Here is a 15,760-nt window from a genome sequence, read left to right as displayed (position 1 = left end):
TTCAGAAGACATCTAATGAATATGAACAATAGTGGTTTTTTTTGGCTATAGCACTTCCTTTTTAATGCAAAGAACATTAGGAGTCTTTAATTATCACTTTAATCATCACAACGCTTCTGTTTGAATTTCATGTTCCTTATTCTCCAGCTACCACAGTAGTGAGTTGCTAGTTCACTTGAGATTCAGAGATCTACGACTGATGTAACTCACTGAAAAATAGTGTATTTCAAAATAAAGAGCACCTCTGCTTCCGAGAGATTCAGCTTTTAGGAACAGGTTGTCTAGGGATTACACAAACAGCTTCCCAGCTGTGGTTAGCAATTGTGGGATGACAAACCAATTTGCATACAGCCATGCAAGTTTTAATTAGAAACACAATTAGGTTTTCTGTGTTTGGATACTCTTTCTACTTTCTGTCTGGAATGTAGAAGTGCAGTGACTTCTACATGCAGCAACAAAAACATACATTTTACTTACTTTCTCTCTACTAAGTTTATTAACAACATACATATCTAAATAGATTTTTTTAGAAAGAATCAGAAAAACAGGGGCATCACTAAACCCTGCAGTCAGAAACAATGCTTAGTTTAAAGCTAAAACAAGCTTAAAGTTTAGTGAGCAAAAAGCCACATTAATCCTAGATTCTGTGCTTTTCCATATGGTTAGTCCAGTTCTTGAAAAATCTTTATCTACATACCTAACTATTGGTATCAAGAGAAATAATATTCACAGAAAATGAACTCTTTAATATTATCTTAGGATTTTAGAGTACGTTTTCAGAGTAGGTCCCTGGAAAATGTCCTGGTCCACCCTTGCTTTTTTCTGAATCCACTGAGACATATATAAGGCTAAATGGCAATTTCCTAACCGTCTAAGAAAGTCTTTTCATTAGTTTTCTTCCCAATCATGATTATTTCCCATTTTTGTTTTGATAAATGATTTAGAAACAGCTATTAATTTTAAAAAAGCAGCTATGTGAGTGACTTATGTAAAAATCATACCTGATGATTTATACTAGGCCTGAATTACAGAGCAAATTTTTTTGAAATATTCCCATTTGTTCTGTCATCATCTGGTTTTTGAATCAGGCTTACAGCAAGATAACTAAGCATTGGTCACACACAAATTACTGTGTTTTCAGGTACATAGCTCTTTAGTTATCTGCCAAATGTTAAGAATGGCAGAAGAGGGTTTTTCAAGTACAAACAGGTTTTCTTCCTTTTCAAGTTACGCACCCAAGTAACTGTCATCAAAAGCAGCACTAGCAGGTCTGGTTGCTAATTGGTCATCATATTTTGTACTGTAGACTTTGGAGTCATATTTAGCCACAATTTCTGTCACTCGATCAGAAATAAGTTGGCCTAAAGAGAAAGAAAACAGCTTAAAACAACAGGAAATTGCACGTGCACTCATTCAATAAAAAAGACATTTACAGAACGTTTGCCTCTAAAGCAACAACTCTTCCATAATACTTACCAGAAAAGAACCAAAAGCAGCAGTACTAGAAAGGATAAAAGTGGAAATCGGGATCCTGCTTCAGCAAAGATTTATGCACATATTTAATCACAAGCACATGAACAGTTCTCACTGAAAGTAGACACTGCTCCTACATGTAAGCTGGGACTTGAATGGGACTGCTCAGTTAGGTAACAGTAAGCATAAGCTTATGCTGAGTCATCAGTCCTTGTCTAAATATAATAACTTGAAAGCATAATAAAGCAGACAAGCTAATAAGCAGAGCATATTATATTCCTGCCTTCTCCCTGTTTTCACCTCAGTAGCCACTAGATGGTGACTTCACGACATTCTTTTCTTTCAGTTTAAACCACAAATGTGTTTTTTCAGAAGAGCACTGAGTTCACATGCATATTCCCCAGACGTTTACGAAGCATAGGGAGAACTAGTCTAGCATACCACAATGCAGAGTAAAACTTGGGGTGAAAAATTAGTTTTTACAAGTATGCTGTTACCATCTTCTATTCAGAGCTGAGATTTTTTTTTTGTGTGTGTGTGTGTAGTAACAGAAGAGAATAAGTTTGTTTTAGCAGATGTGCTAGCACTTTTGCCCAGAAATAGTAAAATGAATCCAAAACCAATCTATATTATCCTGTGTTTGCAGGTGATTTTCAATCATTCCATTTTGTTCAGAGTTTGAAACAGAAAATCTTTCATAAAGCATTGGTATTTACATAAAAAAACAAGCCAGGTAACAGAGCTTGGCAGCTGTCCTGGTTGTAGCAGCACCATCTCAACTGACAGCTATAGGTAAACGTTGAATGATCCTGCAAACATGCAGTGAAGACCATGTTACCAAAATATATAGGAAATGTTCTGTGGAAACAGAGTAGTGCAGTAAAAGGTTAGATATGCGCCATAGCACAAACAGATCAGTCAAACAAATGCAATCCATCTTGGCCTCCAAATGAAAATAATTGTTTTCTTTGCAGGGTATGTTTCTCACTGAAAATACATACTTGATACGTGTGTAATAAAATAAAAAAATGGTAGATTTTGAAAAAAGCAGCAAAGCATCCTAAAAGAAATTTATCCAGCTAGTGCAAACACAAATTCCACATTCTCAGGAAAACGCCTTTAAAATTATCATGGAGCTATTTAAAAGGCAAAAAGACATCTATATAGTTACTACTTCAGCTTTAATCTGTGGTTCCCACGATCCAGGAAATACTTTGACGGATGAATAAAAATATTTTTGTTAGTTTTCCTACTGACAAAGTTGACAGTGTTTGGAGGAATGCGGATACAAAGGAATAAAAAGATGAAGAGAAAATTAATGAGGTCAGCCTCTTCTGCGACATCAATAATGTATCTTACCTTGCCAGTAAAAACTTCCAGGTCCTCCAAGTAGCACTCTGTCTCCCTTGGGAAAAACAAAAAAGAAAAAGGGGAATCTTCACATCAAGCATATTTAAAGAACAAAAGAAAATGTCTTTTGTTTGTGGCAATCAAGTAATCCCACACAAGTAAATTGCTGTAGCATCACTTACTCCAAGACATTATGTTTTTGAAGGAATGACTGAACCTAATTAGAAATGTATCTTGTAAAATGCTAGGATAAGAAAAAATACCTCTTCTGTGACTCGCTTCTCTATGCCACCCATCTAAAATTATCAGCAGAATTTTGCTTTTATTTCAGTAGACCCTTCTACCCACATTATCTAAGACAACAGAAATAGGAGATAACGTTAAGAATGCTACAAAACACTAACATGTTTTATGGTCAACACACAAAACTAGTTTCATCTTTTGCCTTGCCTGTTTCTACAACTTATCATTAGAAAGGTTTAATTCAGAAAAGCTGTAATGTAATTCCCCCAACTCCACATTCCTTGGTACAACTGCAATCCACAAACAATTTTACGAAACTTGAACCACATTAGCTACCCCAGTGCTAGGAACTGGCTCCATAAGGACTTAATCAGGCGGCTGAAATCATAGGGTTTGCTGCATAATTAAGTCATTTACCCTGGTTTAATCTAAAAGCTCCCATATTCGTCACTCAGAACAATCTAGGTCACAGATTTGGAGATACCAGGCTTGCCCATTCAGCTAGGGGGTTGGATTAGAGCCCAACATTTGTTTTAACACGGACTAGAGTCTGCACTGTAATCCTGAAGGGTTTTCAGGGGTTCAGGAGAAATAACTGAAACACTTGCAGTTCTGTACTGCCCTTTCTACAGTTCTCCCGAGGAAAAACATGGGTGTCCTCAGGCACAGAGTGGAGGGATATGACCCAGTTATAAGGTGTGAAGAACCCAAAAGATTGCCACATCACAAATAGGTCTTAACATGCCCAGAAGATGCTAAACAAGTTAATTGTACAGTGTAAAAAACTATAGTTAGCTCTCAGAGTTATGCACTGTTTTATCGTGACTGAATTTAAAAAGTAATTGTGATCTAAAAAAAACTATAAAAGGAAGAACATACACTAGAACAAACATAAAAGAAAAACAACAAAGAAGAAAGTTAAATTGTTGTATCCGATGAGAAAAACAAAGCCTCATTCACAAGAACATTGTTTCCCAATTCACTTTAGCACTGTTATTTTTCCTGAGCAACTAAAATTAGCCACACACCAATCCTTTCAAAATAAGCATCTCGAAAAACCTGAACTCTACAGTTTATTTCACTTGAGGACTAGCTGCAGCAGAGGCTTATGGCATGAGGCTGGAAAAGTAGTTTATTTCCTTATGGCATGATTCCTACAACACATAGAAGCACGCTGTTGTGAAGATGTAAAGAGAAACAGTTATACTACCAGCCTGTTTGTTTTGCTTTTTGTTTTTAAATTTACAAGGAGTTTGTTCTTTATCCCCCAGGAATGGTGCTTTACATTTCGTTTCATAGCATCTGTGCTTGCAAGCGTTCTGTATCAGGGTGATTGGTAACCTGGAACTGTTTGCTGACTCATGGGAATTAAGTAACAATCACATACCTTTGTAAAGTCAATACTAAATCCACCTTGACAAAATCCCTGTCCATCTGCATCGATAGTGGCTACAAGAGGAAATAAAAGGAAGAAAGAAGAACAAATAAGATAAATATTACCAGTAGTATATCAGATGGTTCTGGGGATTCTTTCCAATATATCTTCCTACTGTAACTTTGCACTCCTGAACTTGAAATGTGTAGTTTTCTTTCTCCTAAATCAGTATTTTCTCTATATCAACAACTCACGAGCAAATACTTGAAGAACTTCAGGGCTGGCCTAACATATATTCTAACCTTAATACAAGTTTCAGCCTATTACAGTCAAAGTAATCCTCAACTCTGTATTCCTTTGGTATCTAATCTTAAAGTATCAGGGAAAAAGTATTTGAAATTTTCATTCAGGAAATAAAGTATCCGTGAAATACAGAACAAGGTTTGCTCCTCCAATGGAATAAAATTAGAAAGATACATAACCATAAGTTACTTGAAGTACTACCTTAAAAAAAAGAAAAGTGCATACCTGGACAAAAAATAAAAACACATCCACGCATACTGAGACTTATCCCAGCAAGAATTTCCTAGGCTGAGTTAATCTCATGATTATACAGCTCCAGAACAGCAATGTTGAGACATCCTGATCTAGACACGTGAATAATTCACGTTCATACATTCTTATTAACCTCTTTTTATGTTGGACCACACTGGATTTCAGTCCTGCTGTTCGCCAATGATTTGGGGCAAAATAAGGGAAAAAAAAGATCTTAGTGCAAACGTTCAACATTAAAACTTGCACATTTAATAATAGAAGAGAAGGTTATAAGCCTACAAACAGTCTAAGTCAATTACATGGTACGGATGCAAAGTGTTTGGAAAATAAGACTCAAAGTTCAAAACCGAATATAATTAAGACTGTGTCACCATGTACATATGTATAAATGGAAATGAGAACCTGCCTGTGCAATATCTTATTTACTTGGGCTTTGTCTCTGAGCTACGTGAATAACTGAGAATCTAAAGATTCTCGAGCTGGTCTTCAAAAACTTGACTTTCCATGTAGTTTTTCTCTTCCAAGTGTCAGATATTTTGTGCTAACGTTACACTATTCAGACAACTCTGAAGAGCATCAGCTAAAACATAGTAACAATTCCTGTTTACTGCACTTAGTGCAGAGAAACAGACATCTCGACATGTCCAAAAGAAAAAAAAAGGCTCAGTTTAGATGTAAGTGGCATTACTACTGAAGCAGTCAATAAAAAGGTTTGGGTCTCCAAGTTCCAGTGATACTGGGGTCAAAGATTACCCTCTAGCCTACAGTAGAGAAAACAAGGTCTGGACCCTGAACATCAACTGGAGGAGAACCAAGATGTCTCCATCTAGCCTAGTTTATCTGGAATGGCTATGAAGCTATACATGAAAGGGGGAAATACTTGTAAAACATCTCACTTGAAAAGTACACAAAATGTAACACAAGAGAAATTCCAAGCAGAAGCACAAGGAAGTGGTCTTCACACTTACTTGACCTGCAGGGTGCATATTCCACAGATTTAGATCCAGCAAGCAAGTAACAAGTCCCTACAGGCTCTCGCTCTTGTTTTGTTTCAGTTCTCCAGTGATACAATGGGGCACAGGCCTACGGAAGATGATGTGACAGTGAGAAAAACTCCTCTTCCAAATGCTGGGGGGTATGGACTAATACAATGGAATTGCAGTTTTTCTACTGAATAGTAACCAAAAAAGTTTCGACAGATGTACCACGTGTTATCAGAGATTTATACCATCACCACCCGGGCAGAAGTGTTTGTATTTTTAGAAACAGCTGACCTAAGGCAAAAATCTTAGAAATAATATTTTCTTAAAGCAGCATTTGTGAAGAATTCATTAAGAATTTAAAACACACTTTAACTTCAAACTAATTCTACTTTCCTCAAAAAAAACAATAAAAAAATACTACAACATTTGTTTATGAACAGTTTAGGAGAAGGCTGGCCAATAAATTCTGAAAAAGACAGATCAAGCTGATTTGTGAAGGATTGTTTAAATTCTGAGTTATCCAGATCTTTCCACTATTTGTCGACTACAATATACCAGTCCTAAAACATCTGAAAGGCATCAAAAACTTACCAGAATTTTATCGTTTTTGGATCTCACAGAGGCTCCAAACCACTGATGAGACTTAAATTCCAGCGGATCATCAGGAGCAAAATCTCTGTTGCCTAAAAATAAAATAAGAAAGCAGCGTAATTTCATGGGAAACTGTACAGTAAGAATAAAAAAGCTAAGTCATGGGTTTTGATGCACACAGAAAAGCAGAAAACAGTAACATTGAGGGACATCAGCCTTTTACAGAAACGGGCTTTAAAAGTGATTTATTGTTATTTATTTTTACATCTAGGGCCAAAGGCAGCTATTTTTATACATGAAGTATTTTTACAATAGTGATTTGTTGCAAGAGCACAACATTTACAGCATCTTTGACAGGAACACAGTGAGTATCTCATACTTGAAATATTTGATTTTCAAGTCAGATTACAGCACAGCTCAAGAACCAGTGCCAAAACCAAGTGAGACTAACGCTTCTAGAGGAAATATTGCCCTGATGAAGTTATGTGAATTTCACGATTGGCTGGAGTCAGGACAGAAATTCATCTACTATTCTATCAAGTGTTAACATTTCTATTCTGAATGTTTCTGCAGCACACAAAGCATGGCAACTGGCATTCTTACAAGTTATGAGTAAAATTAAAGGTTCTTCAGCAACAAAAAAGGGTCAAGAGTTGAAAGAGTTGGTCTGTATGTTAACTGCTCCTTGATGACGCTTGGTAGAAGCAACTCAGTGAGTGGTGCAGTTGTCAACGTTACAAGTCCCTAAATCATTTCATAATTCCTATGTGCTTTCATTGGAACAACAGAAACTTGGTCATCCTCATGAGAAAATGAATATAACACTTGGGAAATTTGTTTAAATGTTGCCTAAATTGCTGGTTTGCAGTGCCTAAAGCCAAAGGAGTTAATGAGGTCACCAACCACACATCATTTCCGCAGGCTGTGGGGGAATCCCAAAGCCCAACCTTGTTATCAATCAGCACTTCTGCTGCTCGAGACCTGCAAACACTTGAACCAACATTTCCTTGTTTGTCATACACCTCATAAAACGTGTCCCATCTCAAGAGACGGTGGTACTTCCACTAGGAAAATCCCACAAAAAAGGACACAAAAAAGTGACTCTAATCTTCAGTCAGCCTAAACAAGCGAGGATCTGGACTAATTCCATTTTGCTCTAGCAGCAGAACTGTGTAGAAATCAAGGCCAAGTGCACAGCATCACAGAGAACTATTGTGCTTTTTCTGATTTCAATGGCAATAATGATCTATTTTTAAAAAATTAAAAACCTTCCTCCTGTCACCCTCTCTGTCACTCTCTTACTGAATAGGTGCTCAGGACATGGAGGGCTGGATGATTGAGTACATCTGCACAAATTTATGTACATTGCATACTGTCACCCTTGGCACAGCCAGAAACAGAGTTCGGAGGTCTGCATGCCACCTTCTTACAAAAGAGAAAACCAAAGACAGAGAGATATTTTCAGATAGGGAGTGTCTCAAGCACATTTTTGAAGTCACTGTTTTGTCATCATCTTTCCCCTTTAGCCTAGCCATGGGAAAACACAGGCAGTTTTGCTCAGAGGATGCAGTTGCATGACTGCGACACGTTCAGCTGCAGCTGCCCCCAGAAGGGGTGCCAGGTCCCCTTCTTTCCTATCGATATGTTCCTGCTGCCAGCCTTTGCTGTGGCACTACCACCTTCAGGTCACAGCCAGAACATGAACCCTCCAAAAAAATAGGCAGCTTGATCAGGTACCAAGCCAGCTGACTGCACAGGGAAGGGAGTGGTGCTGACCTGCTGGGGAGAAGGCAGGGACACATGGCCAGGGCTGGGAACTAAATCCTTTCTGGCAGCACTGTGGACTTAAATTGGCTTTTTTTCTGATTATAACACCACACCCAAGGTTACACAGCCTAGAAAGACAGATTTGGCTTCTACCCTCTGTTTGTCCAGCTACTCTCGAATACAGTTTTACTCGCCAAACAAAGCTGTAACGCTTTAAACAATATAAATCTTACCAGGAATAGTCACAGCGTGGCATTTTACATCCTTTTCTGCCATTGGATATTTATGCAACACTATATATCTACGATTAAAATGGAAGGTGGCGTAGCAGTTTTATAGGGTAAAGCAGAATCCTATCCTAAATACCATAGAAGCATATGGTATATAGAGACTTGCAATTTATGTTTAAAACAGCAGCCAGCACGTAGAAGTAATGGTCTTGCTGGAATAACAGATAAGCAACCATACAGCACTGCCAGCAATCTGACTTCATCATAGACATTAAGGAAATTATCTCCTTCAAGTTTCAGCCGAATGCATCAGCTGAGACAGCATAAGGTGATAAAAAAGCCAGACTAATGCGTAATGGTGCCATCCATCCGTAGCCTATGCTGACTACACCGCAGAAGGGGGGAAGCAGTTGTTCAGCCAGCACACGCTGCCAGAACAACCACTCTGCCTCTTCCAGCACATTCCTGAGCTGCAGAAGCTCCAGGTGCTGCCCACACACAAGGAAGCAGCAATGTCCAGGATGGCAGCTACAAAGACACCTTCCTCTTCAGGCTTTCAGGGACAAAATTATCTTTTCTACAGCTTTGGAGAAGTCCCAGTTCAGCTCTAAATTAAGAATAATATTAGAAATCTGTCTTCAATTTTAATATGCACGCATCTAGGCTTCAAGATCTAGTCAGAAGCTGCCATATATCGAACTAAAAGCCTCCAAACCAGAAAACAAATAAATATGACCCCAAGTTAATTAAGTTCCAAGTGTCATGACTTCAGAAACTGGCATCATGGTTTCTCAAAGTCTAAATAACAAACCAGGAATTTGCATGCTTAAAAACCAACAACAAATGTAGTAAAACCTGCTCCATCACACAACTTCACTAATGTCAGTGCAGGTGCAGATAACAAAGTAACATCTGCTTCAAGGATAAAATGCCTTACATTGAATTTATCCTGTATTCCAAGCTTCATTAGGTTCTCTAAAGCTGAGGGGGTTCTTGTGAAAGGGGGTTGCTGTCCAGCTCAAGACTCATGGTAACATAGGGAAGTGTTAGAACACACAAAAAAATGGACCAGACACTTATTTTGGAGACACAGACTTTTCATAAAAACTGTAAATGTTATAATGCAGGCCAAATCTAATAGTAACTCTCCATTAAAGAAGTTACCTTCATTTACCCACCCACCTCCCTTCAAAATTCCCCCACAGGAAAAAAATGGGGAAATAGATTGTAAGCCTTTTCCTCAGCTTCCAAAGAGAAACCAATTTTACGAGGAAATCTGGAAACCACCCTGTCATCAAAAATCCCCTTCCTTTAAATGAGAAACCATTTGGGTTTCTGTTCCTCATGAGGGAAAACAGAGATCAGTTATATGTGAGCCCTCTGTGGAGCAAATCAGAGTTAAATAAGGTGTTGTAGCTTTACTGTTATTTAAAGTGACATTGGGAAGTTATGGGACTGACTTCAGCATTTGTGTTTTAGTAGGAATAAAAAGCCTGGTTTCATTATTATTTTATCATGGTATAACTTCTCAGTGACAGTCATAAAAGAGAAAACCCTCCCCCTATATCTTTTAAAAACAGTACCTGCATTAAATGAAGCAAACTAATACAGGAAGGATTTAAACATACAGGGATTTATAAATCCAAATCAACGTTGTGACATGTAGTACAGTCACAGCCTTACTGCTATGACAGTTCCTACAGCCACTGCTGCTTTTCCTGTATTTCTCAATTGCTCTGGGGTATCTCAGGAATACCCTATAAATGCCTTTACACCAGTGCAATACACTTTAGACACACATTCAAATGAATATATGCAGGTGATACAAATTAGGTTCTGACTACATTTACTCAAGAAACAACTTTTAAAGCTCTACAATGCTATTTGTCAGATTAAAACGCAGCCACTATGGGGCTACTACTTGCTGGGTCATGGATTCCAGGAGCGTGTCACTTGACCATAGGGTATTAGCTGGCATCTGTGAAGACAGCCTATGTTATGGTTTTTCCTTTGCTCCTTCTCGCTAAAGTAGACCTCACATGATGATTTCACATAACTTTGTCATTAGGGAAAAAGGGCTGACATGCCAAGCCAACAGCGCTTTGTCTTACAAAGTACTTTCCAGGTGGGGTGACTGTACTATATGGGGTTAAAAATTATATATGGAAACTAATGCAGAGGGATGCTAACTGGCAATAAAGGGGAAAGAAAGTCTAAATCATCTTCCAAATAAAACTAAAAAGATCAAAAGCTTTTTTAATGTGGATTTTCTTTTGGCTATCAGCTTTATGTAGTTGGTGCCTTCTATTTTTAAGGTGTTATCAGCTACAGAAACAATGGTATTGCTATAAAATGACTGGCATTGTGACTAACCTGTAGCCTGCCTGTTTGTGCAGTTACGAGAAAACTGGACGCATTTACCCCTGCTCAAGTGCCAGACTGAATTGAGACAATCATGAGCCAAAAGGAAGGGAACTGATGAAGCCTGGTTTGGTGTCATCATGCTATGAATACCTAAGTTGTAAAATTTAATTAGACACCTAATTCACATAATTTCTTTTAAAATAAACCTCTTCGGAATACCAAAGTAAATGATATTGCCAGTTCTAGGTAAAGGGAAACATAATGCAGCTAGCCAAAAGAAAGACAACCTCATCAAACATACAGAAGCACTGTTTCCACGAACAAGAATTTGACCTAGTATAAAGCAAGTCCTTCTACCTAAAATCTCAGAGATCTCAACCTTAGTTAGAGGCAAGAACAAGCAAGCACAAGGTTACCTTCACTTGAAAATCCCCACGCTGTGAGGTAGCCGATGACTCACCTTGGTTTAGCAATCCTGTTTTGCTAGTGACTCAGGGATCAGGGGAATAGAGAGCTTCCCACTACTCCCCTTCCTCCTCCTGACCTACGAATCCTGTTTCTCTCTTTGGGTGGAGCTGGAACAACTGGACCTTTTCCCTTTGCCTAATATAACTAAGAGCTTTTTTTTTTTTCCAGCTAGTCATACAGTTGAGATCCAACTACCCCCACACAGAGCCAACAGACTTCATGCCGGAGTCTACCTAATCACAAAAGCATGAGCATTTTTCCACTGTCAGCTATAACAACAAGAGGAGGAGGTTTTGTATGTTTTACCTCCCTCTTTTGTATTCAGAGCAGTACCCAAAGCCCAAGGCAGACTTCAGTTATCCCAGCACATGATAAGGAGAACAACCAAACTTCAATGGGACTGAGGTAATGATAGCTTCAGCGAGATAAAAATCAATCCATTCTACTACAGATGAATGAATACTCTTCATAAGATTTATTGGTTGGTTGTTGACTAAATCAAAACTGAAATCCCCATACCAATTGCACCCAAATACTGATAAACCAATCAGCTACAAATAAAAGAGCACTTTGTGAAAGCATGCTGCTTGAACAAAACGCTGACCTATCCTCCAATTCTTTATTCTTTTCCACTTACTCCACAGGTGGAAAAGATGGGACTTACAAACAGCTGACATGTTTACACAGATGATAAAATCTCCAAATGCAAGCTCACGACACCCACACGAGTCACAACTTCCCAATATCAGCAGATCTTACAGTGTGCAATGCCACAGAATAAAGCTGCACGACGCAGTTAAAATATCCACTTCAAACTAAATAGGTCACGGATAGACAGAGCCATGCCAAACCGGTGGTTTAGGCTTCCAAACAAAGACTGCTATTGTCTGCAATCACCCACTCGGGGATGGAGGGGAAAAAAACAAAACCCTTAGAAACATAAGGACGAATCAAAGGAGTTTTTATTAGTATTTTCCTTTTCAAAAGCTCCTTTACTGTCTTTTAGCACAGATTGAAATAACCAGTCTTAAAGGAATTTCATCCAAAAATAATAAGAACAAGTCATTCAGTTAAAATGACTCCGGTGTGTCAAAACAAGGGAAGGTAGGCTGGGGACGAACACTGCAACTGTCAAAGTCACAAAACTGTACACAGCCAGAGGCTACATCGAATTATTTTTCCAAAGCAATAAAAATATCACACAGAGCCGAACAGGACTTGAATGCTGGAGATGCTCTTAGCTTTTAGTATTCAGCCATTTCAGTAAGTTTCCCCAGTCCTGAATTTTGCGCTCTAACACAGCAGCAGGGAAAGCTTCTCACTAAAAGGACTGAAAATTTCGCAGTGCATCGATCTGTTGCACTAGGCACATCCAAAGAGCAAAGTAATACATTAGCTGAGCAACCAGATCTTCCTGTGCAAGAAAACAAAATCTGTTCAAGAAATCTGCAACTCATTAGCATAGAAGTTCAAAGTTGTTTTATGAGCATATTTTCCTTTGTAACAGTTAGTCGAACTGTCTGCATTTCATCAGATTACTCTACATGCAGAAGCTCTTGAAACGGTCTGAACACTGTACTTCTTGATGCTGCCGTAACGAACTGCACTTTCAAGCATCCCATACCAGAGCTCATACATATCCCACTGAAAGTTTTGATTAAAAACCAGCAACATCACAAAGCCGTGCTGTTAGTATTCGATCAGAAGTCACGGGGAGCACGAAGGGATGCTGTTTCTACCAAGCCACTCCCCAGTATTCCTGACTGATGGAGAGCTAGGGCCCAAAGATGGAAAGTAAAATAACGTTATAAAGAAGACTGTTTCCTTTTGGAAAACAAGCACATAGGGAACTCATTTGGTTTACATTAATTTGCTCCATATTTCTCACACGTGTACAGTCTGATTAACTCCGACTGCTTACATAAGCCTCTGAAGAATTTCTTATGTCAGAATGAAAAAGCGGCGTGAGCCCACTCTCTAAAATCCTACGGCAAAAGAATCACAGAGCGGTTTAGGTTGGAGGGGACCTTAAAGCCCACCCAGTACTAACCCCCTGCCATGGGCCTGGACAACTCCCACCAGCCCAGGCTGCTCGAAGCCCCATGAAGCCTGGCCTTGGGCACTGCCAGGAATGGGGCAGCCACAGCTTTTCCGGGCAGCCTGTGCCAGTGCCTCACCACCCTCATGGTAAAGAATTTCTTCCTGATGTCTAATCTAAACCTACCCTCTTTGTACTTATCTGGATGTCAGACATCAGCTGGGTTTATGCACCCTGCTATACCATGTATGCCAAACTGTAAAATATATAAATAAAAAGAAAGAAAAGACGATGACCCCTGCTGATATTCCTAAAAACCACAGTTGACCGGGTGATCTCCCTGGTTCTGCTGTCTGGATCAGTAAGCTTTTGATCCACCTCTTGCAAAAAAAAAAAAAATCATCATTTTATATAATGAAATGAAAAACTCTAGAAAATAAATATAACATAGAAAAACCTTTAACTTTTCAAGAATCTGTTCCCTGAGCAAGCTTTTGGAAATACTTTGAGTAACGTGGCAGTATCTGTGCAAACTTTGCTATGCTCATCACTGAAGACTGTGCAAGGAGAGAAGGGAGGGTGAAGAGGTGTGTCTTTAAAACAAGCCTTTTGGGATCTCGTCTCGAAACTGATCAGAAACAGAAAATGGACTGCTATATTAAGTGCATTCCTTTTACAGCATACCCGCAAGGAGTATGTTTTTCCTGGAAAAAAAAACACTAAGTAAAAAGGCAAATGAAGCCAACCACTCAGTTAAGACACTGCTAAGGTTTCTAAGAGAGGAACCACCTCTCCAGTCAGTTCTGTACAGACAATAGTACCTACAGAACAAACAGGTTTACAGATCCTGAAAAATAATTCAATCATATCTTTTAGCATCTGAGCTAAAGAATAATAGAAGTAAAAAAAAAACACAACACAATGCTTGTAAAGGCAAAATGTAAGAGCAATTTTCCCACTTGCAGACCCAGATTCTTTCTTCTTTATAAGCTTGATACATTTCCCTATTGCTATGGATTTTAAAAAAAAAGAAAAAATTTTGAGTCACCAAATTAATTCACGTGAAGGGTGTATACAAATCAAGACAAAGATTTATCTACCTTGACCTGTAAGTTTTGGGTTTTTTTTTTTTTTTTTTGAGTAATTTGAATGTGAAACGTAAGGCGTCTTGGAAAGGAAAGGATTTAATAATGCTGTTTGGCAGACATGTCACACCACCTCCAGCTTAAGTTTCCCCGGCTGCTTTTCCTGAAGCAATAGACCCTCCTACACATTCTGAAACTCTGAAAGTTGACTGAGACAGAGGGAAAAAATCCCAACTATTTTACATAACAATTCAGTTGAAATTGTGGTAAAGCTGTGGCAAATGTAATAAGAAGTCAGGATATACAAGAACACAAGCACAAGGACCTTCAGTTTTGTGTCAGCGGCATGTTTAGCTACTGAATTAACAAGACAAACAGGAACAAGGCAAGAAAGTTCAGTGCTTATGTAACACTATTTAGCAAGAGCTCTTTCTATCAATAGTTTGGAAAGAGAACCTGTCAGAGTACCAGACACAAGCACTGCTTCTTATTTCAGTTCTGCAGGAGATCAACAAAATCGTCCATGTGAGGAAGCTTGCTTGGGTGGCTGGTTTCTTTTTAACATTACCCTTTATGTGCTTCTAAGAGGAAAAACCTGCCTGAAACATTTGTCAAATGATATGTGAAAGCCTTTCCAAAAAAAAAAAAAGTACTCATGTTCTGACCATGTACACACAAGCACATGCAGCCCAGCTATAGGCACCCCCGAATATGAGGGCATTTTCTACCACATATGTTTGTTATGCAATTTTCACATAGTCATAACTATGTTAAATCAAAGCCAACTGATGTCAGTACTAAAAGTCTGAGAAGCCCCACAGTGAAGCATCTTTACATTTGGGAAGTGTTAATGTGTGATATAAACATTTTGCCTTCCAAAGCCACCATGTATACCAGAATGTCAAAAGCAATTAGTATAATATGCACGCAGAAACATGCACGCAGGCACACATGGAGAATATTCTCCAGTGTATTTTCCACACAAGTGTAACCAGCATGCAGGGAGACCTAGGACACCTAGGAGAAGGTGAGATCACCCCTTCCCCTTGCAAACATGTTGCTGCTTTAAATGAGACAACCTGTGTAGGCAGGGTGAAAGAATTTATTTCTGGGTAGCAATTTAAAAATTGTAACATGCTTCAGTAAGATTTGTGTTATATACTAGGGGGAAAAATCCACGTATGTACTTAAATGCTGTACGCACACATACATGCACACAGTTTCAATACGAGAGAGAT

The 15,760-nt window shown here is 38.7% G+C and overlaps 1 protein-coding gene across 1 annotated transcript in view; it reads right to left on the bottom strand.

The window, feature by feature from the left end:
* ITGAV (integrin subunit alpha V) overlaps positions 1 to 15,760 on the bottom strand; it is a 46,808-nt gene that overhangs the window by 24,979 nt on the left and 6,069 nt on the right. Inside the window, exons 3-7 of the mRNA XM_083842879.1 lie at positions 6,571 to 6,662; positions 5,965 to 6,079; positions 4,454 to 4,515; positions 2,833 to 2,878; positions 1,236 to 1,361 (exon numbers count right to left, since the gene is read on the bottom strand). Coding sequence (XP_083699005.1) covers positions 1,236 to 1,361; positions 2,833 to 2,878; positions 4,454 to 4,515; positions 5,965 to 6,079; positions 6,571 to 6,662 — 441 coding nt within the window. The remainder of the gene's footprint in view (positions 1 to 1,235; positions 1,362 to 2,832; positions 2,879 to 4,453; positions 4,516 to 5,964; positions 6,080 to 6,570; positions 6,663 to 15,760) is intronic.

This window comes from Anser anser, assembly GCF_964211835.1.
Source record: "Anser anser genome assembly, chromosome: 6".
NCBI lineage: Eukaryota > Metazoa > Chordata > Aves > Anseriformes > Anatidae > Anser > Anser anser.
Note: the sequence above shows the minus strand (reverse complement) of the source record. Positions and strands in the feature narration are given on the sequence as shown.